The sequence below is a fragment of the Triplophysa rosa genome, linkage group LG21, assembly GCF_024868665.1.
Source record: "Triplophysa rosa linkage group LG21, Trosa_1v2, whole genome shotgun sequence".
Classification (NCBI taxonomy): Eukaryota; Metazoa; Chordata; class Actinopteri; order Cypriniformes; family Nemacheilidae; genus Triplophysa; species Triplophysa rosa.
Window position 1 is genome coordinate 163,709 of NC_079910.1, and position 15,608 is coordinate 179,316.

Sequence of the window (15,608 nt, forward strand, 5' to 3'; positions counted from 1 at the left end):
AATAATATATATAATATATATATATAGTAATTATATATAATATATATATATATAACAATTATAAATGGAATAAAACAAAACCAATAATAATACTATACACACAAAAACCAAACAACATATATTTCTTTGCTATATCAGGAAAAGTTTGTAAATAACCAGTAATGCAAATCCAGTAATGCTCTTGGAGGTAACTGGCCTCGGGTCCTTTTGAAGTCATAATCCACGTGTATTATATGTGCATCACTGACCATATTCCTTTCTCCCACCATTTTTTGTAAAATAAAGATTTATTTCTAAGAACTATATGCAGTTCCAAGGGATATTATGAGGACTAAATTTATATTTGGGTAGTTGACACACCAATATGCAAAAAATGTAGAAAGAAAACAGTGAATATGAATCTCTCTTAGGCCTGTGCTATTTTTATGATAAATATACATATTAATAATATAAAACAATGTAATATTAACAGTTTTTTAAAATCACACCATAGGACACATGTACTTAATTTATTCGTCAACTATCTATTTATAGATCAATTTCCAATAAAGCAACACCTGTTGATGAATAAGTGAAAACTTAAAAGGGAGGGTTTTAAGGTCATAATCCCAAGGATGAGACTGTTACCTCCTAGTGTGTCGAACAACACAACACGCCGCATATAGGGCATTTTCCAAATGGAAGTGATCATCCCTGTTGTGACCTGAAGTGAGCTCTCTGGGTGTAGGTAACACCGTTTTCTGAATGTGTTTGGAAATCATTTTGTTTCATGAAGGAGATGACTGATCTAATGTTAGTGACAACGCTGCACGTGCACACAGAATCCTCAATTGTTGCAAATAAACAATATTTTTATTGTTGAATATTGTCTAATTGTGTCTTGTTTCTATCTGGTGTTTAAAAAATAAATATAATTAAACAGAAGATATATTACTACAAACTAAACTGCCGATAGTGGAACAGAAACAATTCCTTGTGGAAATAAAGAACTATTTACAGCCCACCAAACAGAATGAATTATTATTGATTGTATTGAAATATTCATGTGTTGATCAAATCTGTAGAATTTTCTTACATTTGGCAAGTTGGGAAAAGATTGCAACAAATGTTCAGCAGATTTCTTTTTATTCTATGATGAATGAACACACCTGCTGTTGATCATACAGAGACATTTGTTTCTTTGTTTGTTTACTTTTCTGCATCTTCTGTCTTCTGGAGGGTCGGCTGTTCTGGTTGCAGCTCTCCGCTGGAGGTCGTGATCGTTTTCTCTAATTTTGTGATTCGTTTCTTCATTTTGGCCTGCACAGCTTCTTGTTCGGCTAACAGGCGGGCGAAGCGCGTCTGCAGTTCATCCATTACGCTGCTGATCCTGAAGACTTTCTCCTCCATGTCTTTGGGATCGGGGCCCTGCTTGGCCAGCTCCAAATCCAGTAGATTGTCCTAAAGAGGAAAATGATCAAATGTAATAGGGAGGGTTAAAGACGTGTGTTTGTGTAGCTGCTGGGCATTCACATGTTTTACATCAAATATGCAAGGCACACTAATTCCTAAACATAAACTGAATTCCTCAAAGCCTTTCCACACAAAATGAAAATACAGCAGCATATCAAAATAAGTGTTCTGAAAGCATTTCACACATTTGACAGCCAATGTGTTGACAAGAAACGAACGAAAGCCAATATCAATTTGGAAAACCATGTGATAGGCTTTTCGGATGTCGTTAGTGTAGCGTGACGTAACGCATGTTCAACCTTTATACCTTCATGAGGATCTGCCTTCCCTTCTCCTCCAGCATGGCTTTAGCATCCGGGTATTCAGTCAGCGCCTCCATCAGGTCATCTTTGGACAGACAAAACAGGTCGGAATAGCCAATGCTGCGGATGTTGGCGGTTCGACGATTTCCCGCCCTACTGCCCTTGATGTTTAGAATGCTGATCTCTCCAAAGTAGCTGCCGTCGCTCAGGACCACAAACTGAGTGACCCCGTCGTCAGCCACCACAGCGAGTTTTCCTTCTTTGATGATGTACATCTCACGGCCAATGTCGCCCTTCTTGCAGATGTAGTCGCCGGGGCTGTAGACCTGAGGCTGAAGCTTGAGCACCAGCTCCACCAGCAGTCCGGCCTCGCAGTCTGCGAAAATGCGCACCTTTTTCAGAGTGTCCAGGTGGACGTTTATAGCGATCTCCGCCCTGAGCTTGTCTGGCAGGTACTTCAGAACCTCTCTCTCATCCACTGCTTTTTTATTGGTCCACAAGAAATCGAACCATTTGATGACTCGTTTCTCCAGGTCTTTGGTGACTTTCTGAAAGCTCATGTACTGTTTGATAGCGTCGATTCGAGCCTGGAAATCTGCTCGTGCTGCGTTGGCGATCATGGAGCCCACGTTACCGACGATGGTGGCGAAAATCAGCACACCCACCAGGAAGTCGGTTACCACAAAGAAGTACTCTGAGTTTTGGATGGGGGGCGGAGTCTCACCAATGGTCGTAAGAGTCAGGGTCGACCAGTACATGCTGTACGCGTACTTTCTCACCAGCCGGCCGAACTCGGGGTCCGTGGTGTCTGGATACACGAAGGCGTCCGTCCCGAAGCCGATGGCCTTGGAGAATGAGTAATACATGCAGGCATTCCAGTGGATGATGATCACGATGTACATGACCAGGTTGGAGATTCGGAACACGTTGGGAAAGTTGGTCCGCGTCTCCGTGCGTTGGAAAAACTCAAACAAGCGATTGACCCTCAGCAACTTGTTCATGCGGATCTCGGGGTAGTTCAGGCCAAAGTAAAAGTAGAGAATGTCGGTCGGAACCATAGAGGCCAGGTCCAGTTTGAACTGAATGCTCTCCATATAGCGATTCTGAAGTTTCTTCTCGTCCTTCACCAAAAGACCCTGCTCCAGATATCCTGCACAAAAACGCAGAAATACACTCAGTGTTCAGAGATTCATTGCATTCGGCTGAAAGAGCGCGATATCACACCTGTTCTAGTCCTGAACATCATGTCGGCCAGATACACCAGATCAGACCCAGAATCCAGAAGGAACCAGTATATCAAATAATCCTCCTGCAATTCCTCAAAACAAGCTCTGAGAGAGAGAACCATTACTGCTTTAAAGGGATACTTCACCCATAAATGAAAATTCTGTCATCATTTACTCTCCTTCGAGTTGTTCCAATGTCTTTGCTCTGATGAACACAGAGAAAGATATTTGGAAGAATGCTCATAACTAGACAGATTTTGCCCCCCATTGACTACCATAGTAGGAAAAATACAAAAGTGCCCCAGAACTGTTTTCTGTCCTACATTCTTCAAAATGTCTTCTAATGTGTTCAACAGAACATAAAAAATTATCAAGTATTTTTTCCTACTATGGGAGTCAATGGGGGGCAAAATCTGTCTGGTTATAAGCATTATTCCAAATATCTTTCTCTGTGTTCATCAGAACAAAGACAAACAATTCGAATGTGAGTAAATCATGACAGAATTTTCATTTTTGGATCTTCAATCTTCATCTCAAGATAATGTCAAACCATTTCAGACAAACCAGCCTGATGAAGATCAGTGGACCAAAATGGTGTGTTAATGAATAAATATTTGTGCAAGTATTGGTGGTCAAAAAGGTTGAGGCCCACCCATGAAAATGCTTAAATATTACAACGCCAGAGTTTGCTCTACTGACACAGAACAAGCAGATATACTTGTTCTCATCTGTACTATTCAAGCACCTGGCTATGATGAAAATCCAGTTGTACATTACAGGACACGTGATGATAAACAGCCAGTGGTAGTACATGTTTCCCGCTGGATCCACCACATAAATCTCCATCAGTCTGAAACACATCATTCATTTTCAAATGTAGACAAACACACAGTTCCACTAACATCAGCAAGCAGAATCATAAAAATACGAATGTCTTATCCCAAACTCATATTGCTTTAATGACTAATGTCATGTTACACGGCTTACGCGCTTCCCCATAAACTTACTCCTCTTTCTTTACATTGACCTCTTTCGCCTTCTCTTCTGGCTCTTTTTTCTTCTTCTTCTCCTCCTCCTCCATCTTTTCCTTTTTCTCTTTCTTCTCCTTTTTCCTGAAGTGACACAAATATTGTGACAAGGTCATGCAAGGTCACATCACTTCACATGCAGCATGAATGAAATAAATGATCTAATCTCACTCTTTCTTCTGCTTCTTTTTCTTCTTCTTTTCTTCTCTGTGAGGACAAAAAGACATTTAATGCATATCCATGTGCAAATGTGTGTTGTGTTTTATGTACATGTTATTGTTTGTATAACGTTTTTACAAATGTCATGAGTGGTGAGACAGAACCCAGGCGCAGGCAGACAAAGGGTTAAAACAAACAAGGTCCAAGATAATATAAATAATAAGTCCAAAAACTCGACTGGGAAACGGCAAACAGGAACAAGGTAATCCAGACATGAAGACACGACGACAGGAAGACACGACGACACGAAGACACACGACGACACAACGACACGAAGACACGACGACACGACGACACGACGAAACGACGACACGACGACACGAAGACACACGACGACACGACGACACGACGACATGACGACACGACGACACGAAGACACACGAAGACACAAAGACACACGATGACACGACGACACGAAGACACGACGACACGATGACACGAAGACACACGATGACACGACGACATGAAGACACATGACGACACGACGACACGACGACACGAAGACACACGAAGACACAAAGACACACGATGACACACGACGACACGACGACACGAAGACACACGACGACACAATGACACGAAGAAACGACGACACGACAACACGACTACACGAAGACACGACGACATGAAGACACATGACGACATGACGACACGACGACACGAAGACACACGAAGACACAAAGACACACGATGACACGATGACACGACGACACGATGACACGACGACACGAAGACACGACGACACGATGACACGATGACATGAAGGGGGGTGCACATATGAGTAGCAGTAGGAAGGCAATGAACCGACATGGGACAGTAAATACAAGGGGTTTATGAAGGGAACACTAACAAGGGATAATGACATAGGGCAGGTGACGGGAATCAAACACTGATGGGGAGAATACCGGGAAACAAAAGGGCGGGGTCAGGGCGGAGCCAAGGCACGCGCCAGGACAAACACGTGGCACAAAGTAACCACAATGGCCACATGTCTTCCACACATAACAAAACAAGCACAAAAGACATGGTACTGTCACAACTCTGTCCACAGAACTAGAAAACTCATGACAAGAAGGACAGAATCATGACAACAAACTTATTGTCTCAAAGCAGCTTTATAGAAACTAGGGCATTGAAGGAATCACGTTGGCTCAGATCTGTATGAAATTGTGATTATCTGATACAGGACTTGACATGCTCCAAAAAGCACTAACATCTGTCATTAAAGTAAGGCAAATGACTCCAGTGGGTCCGTAAATGTTTCAACTTATTTCACGAAAGCTCATGCTAAGTTAAAATATGAGCGTACACATTTATCCAAAGTGTTTTTGTTGTACGTTCATCAGGATGTGTATTGCTTGGGAATCATTTGACCATCGGGCAGGTAAGGTCAAGGGTCACTGCAGATGAGGGTTTGCTCTATAATGGATGTATGGTTTATATGCCGTGTTTACTTACTCTGCGTTGTTATTGTTGTTGTTGCTGTTGACAACAGGTTTAAGATCTGGCTGCTTTTGTTCGCTTTGGAAAAACAAGTCACTAATTTACAAACCATCCAAAGATTCAGGGTTACCAATGATCTGAAAACCCACCCTGATTAAAATAGGCCACTACCGACCAACATGAAAATCAGTCATCATCAATTAATGATTTATTATAAATGAACAATGTTAATCATTTATTTTCATTTATCTATCACCCATAATGCATCACTCACATCATTTCCTCTTTATTGCCCACTGTGACTTCGCCCACCTCCTCCAAGAGAGTCGTGGGCGGGTCCAGAGGCCTCACTCGAGCAGACATCGTCGCTGATTGGTTACTCCACCTGTCTGTCACACAGTACTACGGTATGGATTTTTATTGAATACCATGCAGAAGTAGTTCAAGACCATTGAAATGATTCACGGCATTATAAATCCTATCAGAAGAACCATAAATCTGTTATTTATTACAGAGCAATAAAAAGTTTATCAAGAATGTGAAAAAGAAACCTGGATTCCTATTTAAACAAAACTGACTGTAATGAAATCTCTCAATATGTCATAAACATACACAACACAGTGAGAGTAAAATGATCTGTTGCCTTCTTGTTTGTAACGGTGAAGAATAAAAAGTGTCTCTCACCTGCCTGAACGCTGTGCTGACGTCATAACAGGTGTGAACGCAAAAGCACAAACACATTCTTACACAAACCTACACAATCCCTGTGGAACTGCCAGATGTTTCCTAAACTGGAATCGTGGTCATTTTTCTCCGTATTTCTAAATGATCGCAGACTGCCAGTGGATTTCACGATGGGTACAGTGAGATTTAGGATTAGAAGGGATGGAAATGACAGTGACTGGGTCACGCACACGCACACACGCACACACACACACACACACACAACATTGCTGAATATGTAGGGAGTAAAAATGAAAAATGGCATTCCTCGAGAAATCAACTTTGCCATCAGAATTCTCTTTTGTCTTGATTTTCTCATGCCTGAAATATATTTAAACTAACCTCTTGTGACCAACTATTTATCTGTTACATATCAGTCTTTTCTGAAGCTGTGAGTTCTGTGACTCCAAACCATTTCATCATGTTTGTATTTTATTGAACGTGTTTACAAGTGTAACATGTGTGTATGTTCACCTTGAATGTGCCATGTATAGGGATTATCTTTCTGATATTATGCCTTGTCAGCTCTCTGCAGAACTGACCCATAATCCCATTAACCCCGTTAAACACCTGACTGTCCATCCAGTCAGTTTACACGAGACTTTATGATGCTACAGCACACATGAAACTCACACCACCGCTTCAGACCACATTTCTACTGAAACTAACACAGAAGGAACACGCATGTGTAATCTAGCCTGGAAACGATTTGCTTTAAACCGTCTCAGCATATTAGGTTAATATAGGAGAAAGCATTTTAACATTAAAAACATTTTTTTGAACTGAACTAATATGCTTTGTGTTCACTGCACAATTTTTACAATCAATTATTTGACACATCACAGAACAAGATTTCTTCATTTAGAAAACAGTATTCCTGCTATCACAGTACAAACACCTAATTTACTATAACACCCGATCAAACATATTTGAGAAAAAACAGCCCAAAACGAACCTTTTATTTAAGGACTTTCTTTTTCTTGTGGAGTATAAACAGTCATTTCTCATTCTGTGATTCTGTATAAATGTTTGTAACAACACAAAGCTCTTGTTTATATAGGGAGCCGGTACATAAGAATAATATCGGATAATATCATATAGAATAATAATGTCTCACTGTCGGAACGGAAAACGGAACGTTCTCACAGGAACAAACATCCAGATGAAGATGAAATCAGAAAGTCAATCAAACTCCAGTTTAATCTTTAAACAAACACTGGAAACACGATAAGCATCTTTTACTCAACGTGCCACTGTCATTTCAGTTGTTATTTGTGTGCGTTAGCCCTTAGAACAAGTCAACCAAACACAATGTCTTTCTCAAAGGAAATGTTTTAGTGTTTGCTTCACGTTTTTGATATACAAGGGGAATTTTAATAGCAGAAAGGGAGAAAAGATTGCCGGGGGACGTTGCTGTGTACTCACTCAACAATGTCAACATGTGGTGTAATAGCATCATTGTCTGATGTTCCCTGCAGGAGAGAGGGGTTTGGTTTTAACGGACAGCTCGTCTTGCATTCCTCTGCCGTGTTTAGGATCTATCAGCGTTTTTCCAGAATGTGGTCTCTCTGTGACCGTTTTTGGCCCCACAGATTCTCCTAACTGCCGCTGGGCTTCGGGACGGACCGCAGGAGTGACGGTAGGAGAGCTGTTGGTGGTTTGGATGTGAAGATGACCTGGATCAGGGTTCGGGACGGTTCCCTCCATCACACCCATGTTGGATGATTCGACGCTGACAGGAATCAAATAAATCACCTAAAGATGAAATAGAAATTGTGAGATGGTGTAACATCTAATGTTTTATAGAAAACTTCGACATATACCTACTACATAATATCTATAGCTATTTACAGGTTCTGCACAATAAAGTTCAATCTAATATATAATATCATACGATGTATTAGCAAAATACAAATTGCTTTGAATAATGTTGGAATACACCAATGTTTCAATAGCCAGAGAAAAGAATTCATGTGATGAAGTTATGCCATCATGAGACACACTGACAGCCCACATGAACCCTCGATAAGAGCGAAACGTTCACAGTCACCACCACTTTCTGTTAAACTAGAATGTGTTTGGTGATAAATAACAGAAGCGTATTTACATGTGCCGTCTTTCCTTCCTCTGAACTGTCGGAATCGGCCTGAAAGAACATGAAATCGTATATTAATGTAAACATATGATATTTCATTTCATATCATATCATTCATTTCACGGGGGCAGTTGTGGCCTAATGGTTAGAGAGTCGGACTCGTGACCAGAAGGTTGCCGGTTCGATCCTCAGGGCCGGCGGGTAACGACTGAGGTGCCCTTGAGCAAGGCACCTGACCCCTACTTGCTCCCCGGGCAGCTGCAGTGATAACTGCTCCGGGTGTATGTGTGGTCACCACTTGCTGTGCGTGTGTTCGCTACTCTCAGGATGGGTTAAATGCAAAGGTCACATTTCGGGTATGGGTCACCATATCTACCTAATAGGTCACTTTCACTTCACTTCATGTTTTTAATGTGATTTGCCAACAAACTTACGATTACGGCCTGCTGTACAACTGAATACACCTGAAATCACAAAGAAATGTCCCTGTAAATAAACCTAAAAAAAACACACACATCTCAAAACCATAAATTACAACCTTTTTATATTACAGATACAAGCATTTCATCGTGTCTGATGAATAACGACTGAAAACCTGCAGCATTGATTTACCTGCATGGGGACGTTTAAGGGAAGAAAATTTGACATCTGCATGTAGACAGAAAGAGGATGAGAAAGGTACGATGACAGAACACTGTGAAAGAATGTGAATATGAACTCTGAAGTCTACCTGTCCCTGTAGAGCTAAAGATTCAGGTGGGAATGTTTGAGGATCAGGGGTGGGATCAGGAGCAGAGCCAACTACAGGCTGGAGAAACGCACCGCTTGTGTTTAATCCGTAAGGTTTATACACACCGAGAGGGCTGATCTGTACAATGGAATAAAACACAATATTTCTACAACAGACACACACTTCACATTTCAAGTAGATGTATGTGCACATGCTCACCCTCCTGTGGTCTGTCCGTGGACTGGACTGCTGCTGTATGTTGTGTTCAGATGTGGCCACTGGTATCAGAACTCCCTGCGGTTTAGATGACCCAAGAACAGATCCTGGATACATGAAGAGACTGAAGCTCGGACCCACTGGAACCTAAACACACACACACAGTACATTTATTCATTCACAAATGAGGAACACCATTAGACTATACTAGTTAGAATACAGTGAGCTAGCCCTTCCGTTGTTTTCACAGCACACACACACACACGCACACACACGCACACACACACACACACACACACACACACACACACACACACACACACACACACACACGCACACACACACACACACACACACACCTGTTTTGCTGAAAAGGGAAGAAGCGCGAACAAACACATAGTCAGGAGAATCTTCAGCATGGGTTCAGATTGGTAGAACATGGCGCTGACGTTCAGAACTCGATGTGTCCTGCAGGTCTGACTGTCTGTTTGAATTTAAAGAGCTGGATCAGACACACATATACATCATGTCTGTCTGCCTGCCTAACAGAGACATTCTGTCACTCACTACAGACAGATTAGAGACAGACATGCAGAGTTTTAGCTGGGTTAAACATTACTTGATTGTACACATACTGTATTCTTAGATCATTCACCAAACCATTACCATTACTCACCGTTACTCACCGTTATGTCATTTCTGTTCTTTTAAGCTTTCCCTTTTTAGCTGAAATCACAACAAGGGGAAATGTTTTTTTTTTCTTGTTTCTGCAGGTACAACTTTAATTATTTTGCTTATAGTCAATATGTCTCATGTACAGCTGCTTTGTAACAATGAAAATTGTAAAAGCGCTATATAAATAAAGTTGAGTTGAGTTGAGTTGAGTGTGCCGTTAGTTTTGAAATACAATTGAGTTGAGTTAAACGAGGAGCTTTCCAGCTTCAAAAAGACGCACAGCCATCATTAAAACGTCACACAACAATCATTATGTTGGATTATACTGTATGTGCACCTCTCATATAACTGTTCTCAAGAACTACGGTTTTTGTTCATTGTGTTCTTCTTTTAGTTAATTCAGACACACGCTATGCAGATGTCTAACTCCACGCTTACAAACGGCATTATTTGAAAGGTACAATCATTGATGATGTTGTATATACGGTCAAAACCCGTCAGTTGTATTCAAATGAGCAAATACATACATGTTTAGAGCATCCCACATTTCTGTGTATTAAAGTTCATTGACAATTCTATGAATGATCACCAGTCAATATTTACCAATGATAATATCTGGCTTCCCGAACAAATGCTCAAGATTATATATCACAGATTTAAAGACTTTTAAGAGTGGTACTGCTGTCTTGACATTGTTTTTCATTGTATTGTATAAAATGCTTCAGAAATAAGCGGTGACATGACTTCTTTCAGTAATTTAATTTTGTGTGTGTTATGTGACAGAAGACATCAACACAACTGACCCCAGATTGTTGCTTCTTTGTCTATTACAATATTCAGTTATGTAGATGGCCTTATCTACAGTTTACCAGTTATACAGTTGTATACAGAAATGCAGACTATTTAGTGAAGGTTCTTTCAAATATTCCAGACACAATCCATTGGAACATAGATCCGGAAAATCTCACAATTGGCAGAAAACACATTACTGTTTCAGGACGGCATCTCTTGTGTTTCAATCAGACAGAGTGATCAGATATTCTATCATTACTCATAAGACTGAAGGTCATTGGGTTTCATTTATGAAGGGTAAACGCTAACAAAACAGAGACCTAACTACCAGTTTTAGTACATGAATGATAACACATAATAATGTTTATACATTTACAAAACACATCTTAATGATGGCATTATTTCAGTAGTAAATGTTTACAGGACACACACGACTGTGGATAATCTTTGAAATAACAGTTTATGTCATTGTCTGATTGCTGTACACGTGTCATTGTCTATAGCAGTAGTTCTCAAACTGGGGGCCGTGGCCCCTGGGGGGGCCCCGAGATGATCCAGGGGGCCCCAGATTTTGTGGCATTTTATGAAATATAGAAATTGATCATAGATTTTATGCAATCAAACATCAGAAAAATAAGACCACCAGACAAAAGAATTGATGTCTCAGCATTGTATAACCGAATATGTTTTTGTTTAAATAAAAATGTTAAATTTAAGATTATAAGTCTTTATTTGGGGGACCGCAAAGCAATGCACTCTACACAAAGGGGGCCTTACAACGAAAACGTTTGAGAACCACTGGTGTATAGAGAGTCTGAAATGTGTCGAAGTCTAATGGTGAGTGTGTGGTGCCCTCCAGAGGCCAAATTGTATGGGGTTCCATTTGTGCCAAAAATGTGTCGACTGCTTTATGCCTTATACTATACATTTGTCTTTGTCTACGGTCATTGCCTACTTGTTCAGGTAAATCAATATATGTTGACGTGTCTGTTGAAGTCATCTTAATATGTCGTCCTGCCGTCTTTTTCACTGTTGTCCTTATTGTCGTTTGGTTCTGTCAACTTTACTGTCGTTCTGTTCTGTCATCTTTGCTGTCATCCTGTCTGTCGTCCGTGCTGTCGTCCTGTCTGTCGTCCGTGCTGTCGTCCTGTCTGTCGTCCGTGCTGTCGTCCTGTCTGTCGTCCGTGCTGTCGTCCTGTCTGTCGCCCGTGCTGTCGTCCTGTCTGTCGTCCGTGCTGTCGTCCTTGCTGTCGTCCGTGCTGTCGTCCTGTCTGTCGTCCGTGCTGTCGTCCTTGCTGTCGTCCGTGCTGTCGTCCTGTCTGTCGTCCTTGCTGTCGGTGTGGTTTTTAAAGTTTTAGAATGAAAAATGTTTTCATTAGTTTTCTTGAATATTAATCTGAACGAAAATAACCAGTATAAATAAAATTAGTTTCACACTTAAGAAGAATAATCTAATGTTTGCTCGGGTTTTCTATACGTTCTGCAAAAGGTTTGTCTCTAATTTAAATTACAGAGGGATCAATAAATTCCTTCTCTAACGAAATTCAAAATTACAACATTTCTGATGTGTTAATATGAAAATATAATCCCCACATATTACCCGCACAAAAAAACAACAAGAAAAAAAGCACATTGAACAATGTTTAAACGGTGCACACCCAACACAGGGTTTTATATGGCTATAGAGTATGTATATTTTCTTGTCTCTGCCAAAATACAAATAGTCGAATTCATTTGTAGGCCTACGTCAAAATCAAAAAGTGTTGTGTTCCCGGTCTGATCCCCGGGCTTTGTTGTCTTTTTGTCAGTGTGCTTATGTTGTGTCGAGCACACAGCTTTTTGTTTTGACAGCTCGCTATGTGTTCCATTTGTTGGCTATAATTGCTTCAGGTTTGTGCATTTTAATTCACAGAAATCCTACAAAATTTGTCATCTCCCGAAAACCGTGTCGTTTTTTGTGACATCCATATTTTTTTTAAATAAAAACTTGTGCATAGAATGATATTTTTCTGATGTTTAAACTCAAGTGTTTACCGAAATAGGGTTCAGTAAAATGGTAACAAATACATTCTCTGAGCATTTTAATGTCACATCCATCAAGGAGTGAGATATGCTGACATATAGGCTACAAGAGATAGGAATAGGTTATGACATTATCTGTGGGAAAAAAATATATATACTTTTGAGCCTAAATGTTCTTGTAGTTCATGTGAAGCATTGGCTAGAGGGCAACAGTTCAAAAGGATTGTGGCCAGGGTATGAACTCTGTGATGGCTTTTCCTGCCATTTTCAAGGACTACAAGGATGGGCAGGGGAGCAGCTGAGACAAACCAGACCATTACTGAAGTGCACAGAACAACCCCTTGCAAGTCTCTAACTCCAGGTAATGTGAGATGGTGGGGCTTTCCTGATTTCACCAAGTGAGAGATGTTGACCCTGGGACAACATTTCAATCAACCAATCAGATTTGAGGGATTAGTTACACTTCATGTTAAGATTAAGCTAGCCAAGGCTTTGTGCCTCTGCACCCTTATTATTCATCTATCATTTCCCTCTGGTTTAAGGGATATGGTTATGGTTATAGAGTTTGGAGTGGGTGTAGACGTTTTCTACAAAAAAGTTGTCAACAATGTTGCCATAACAACATCTCTTACTCGGCAAAATCTGTTCAAGTGAGATGGTGGAACCCAGTGACCTGAAGGACTCCACAGCAAAACAATTACAAAATACTGTGTGTTTTGGGCCATATTCGATTTAAATTGAATCTTTTAAAAGGGATAAGATATGAGCTGTCTCTTCTTCTCACTGGAAGCTGTTCTCTCTGGCTCTTCTCCTCTGGGCTGTTCTCCTTGAGCTCTGCTCTTGAGTTCTGTCCTTACTTCATTCTCTTCCTTTTTGCTTGAGCTTTGGGGTTCAGGCCACTAGGCCATGCTTCCAGGCTCTCCTCTTTCTTCTTCTAGACTTTATTTGCACTTACATCCAAATTTTCACATTTAATTCATTTAAATGATTTTAAATGATTCATTGGTTAATTTTAATATGAAATTACAATTATTTTATCTGTTAAACTAAAAAATTCATAAAACCACTATCCGAATCTGTGAGCGGCGGCAGGCAACCCCCTTGGCCTACTGCATATAAATATATACATAGGCCTACAGTAGCATATATTTGCACCTCAGTATTGTAGTACATTATAAAACAGCATGCAATAATAACATTTTGAGTGTAAATTATCATATTTATTAAATGAATGCCACATTATTGGGATAGTTAAAGCCCTCTCTACCCTAACAGATAAACGATTAGTTATTTATTGTGTCGTTTTCTTTATTTGTGCTGAAAACAAACGCCTTTCCACTCTGATTAGTAATGGGAAAAGGAGAAGAATACTTTTGGCAATAGGTGAATTCGATCGCAGCAAAAGCTATACTTTCGCACGGGGTCACGGGGTCAGCCGTTGTCGGCTTTATTGTTATCCGGCGAAGCAGCCTATATGTGCTTGATTTTCTTATCAAGAACGTGTAAAACAAAATATTCAAACAGTATACAACAGACTCATGGCCATAGCCAAGGTTTGAAAATTAGTGAGGTCCGGGGTGGGGTGTGAAACCTCATATTACCAATAAATGCTAAAAATGATTCAACATGAATAAATATAATGATTAATAAAGTTAACAAATTATAAACTTATACTGTATATCTATGGAGAGGGCTTAATACTGTGGCTAGAGGTTTTCTAAAACAACTTTTATTAATGGTTAATTTCGCTCCGCGACGAGCGAGCTTCGAACCTACGTCGGTCCAGATTCAAAATAGGGAGGAGGACAAGACCGCGTCATTTTTTTATTTTTTATTTTTTATTTTTTTAATTATCAAAAGTACAAAAAATATTACATTCCACATTCAAAATATAGTATCACAAACATCTGGACAACACACAAATACAGGATTCAAACATACATATATTCCATCGCTGACCATGTATTTTCCCTAAAAGTTCAAATTTAAGACCGCGTCATTAACCACTAGGCCACTGAAGCTGACATACGAAAGCAACTTTTAATTATTTAGTGTCTCTGCTAAAACTATAAATCAAAAGGACGAGTGATGGATGATAAATAAGATTATTAAATATCTATATCTAATAGCTTGTTGAGGACTTTCACTGGCCGTCAAGCACAAAGAGATAAGTGGATCCTTCGCATGTTACATGCATTGGGATGGCAAAGAGTCTAGAAATGGAAGGCAAACCCCTAGGCCTACAGTAATGGTTTAACCCTACCGCTCAGCAGCCAATAGGAACTCATCACGCTTACACGTTCAAACTGGTCAAGATGGCTCAAAACACGCGAAATTATGGAAAGCCAGGAGGGTCAAAAACGCGCGAATTTTAACACGTCAACAACGCGTAAAGTACGTGTTGTTTGCGCGTAGAGTACGTGTAGTTTACGCGTGAAAAATCGACGCGTATTCTACGCGCAAACAACACGTATTCTACGCGCAAACAACACGTACTCTACGCGCAAACAACACGTACTCTACGCGTGACGTCAGACGTCAATTTCGCGTGTTTTTGAGCCATCCGGCCACTTGACCAGTTTGAACGTGTAAGCGTGATGAGTTCCTATTGGCTGCTGAGCGGTAGGGTTAAACCATTACTGTAGGCCTAGGGGTTTGCCTTCCATTTCTAGACTCTTTGCCATC

General features: G+C 40.4%; 2 protein-coding genes across 5 annotated transcripts; both read right to left on the bottom strand.

Annotated features, from left to right (window-relative positions):
• Window positions 1-1,008: 1,008 nt before the first annotated feature.
• On the bottom strand, window positions 1,009-6,517 carry cnga1b (cyclic nucleotide gated channel subunit alpha 1b). Of its 4 annotated transcripts, none has more exons than XM_057319527.1 (9): window positions 6,355-6,517; window positions 5,945-6,072; window positions 5,686-5,748; window positions 4,180-4,215; window positions 3,988-4,092; window positions 3,726-3,830; window positions 2,979-3,085; window positions 1,760-2,904; window positions 1,009-1,440 (listed from the first exon to the last, which is right to left on the bottom strand). In XM_057319527.1, exons 1-9 carry the CDS (start codon window positions 6,409-6,411, stop codon window positions 1,189-1,191), a joined length of 1,998 nt encoding a protein of 665 aa, XP_057175510.1. In that variant the 5' UTR covers window positions 6,412-6,517; the 3' UTR covers window positions 1,009-1,188. The 4 variants fall into 4 exon arrangements, with proteins under 4 accessions (XP_057175510.1, XP_057175512.1, XP_057175513.1 ...); XM_057319529.1 differs by having other exon boundaries at window positions 5,945-6,059; window positions 6,355-6,464; XM_057319530.1 differs by having other exon boundaries at window positions 5,983-6,148; window positions 6,355-6,427.
• A 1,331-nt stretch (window positions 6,518-7,848) lies between these two features.
• On the bottom strand, window positions 7,849-9,874 carry si:ch211-149b19.4 (uncharacterized protein LOC100149596 homolog). The gene is made up of 7 exons (XM_057319698.1): window positions 9,794-9,874; window positions 9,438-9,581; window positions 9,219-9,356; window positions 9,101-9,136; window positions 8,923-8,952; window positions 8,501-8,539; window positions 7,849-8,148 (listed from the first exon to the last, which is right to left on the bottom strand). Exons 1-7 carry the CDS (start codon window positions 9,872-9,874, stop codon window positions 7,849-7,851), a joined length of 768 nt encoding a protein of 255 aa, XP_057175681.1.
• Between the last annotated feature and the right edge of the window lie 5,734 nt (window positions 9,875-15,608).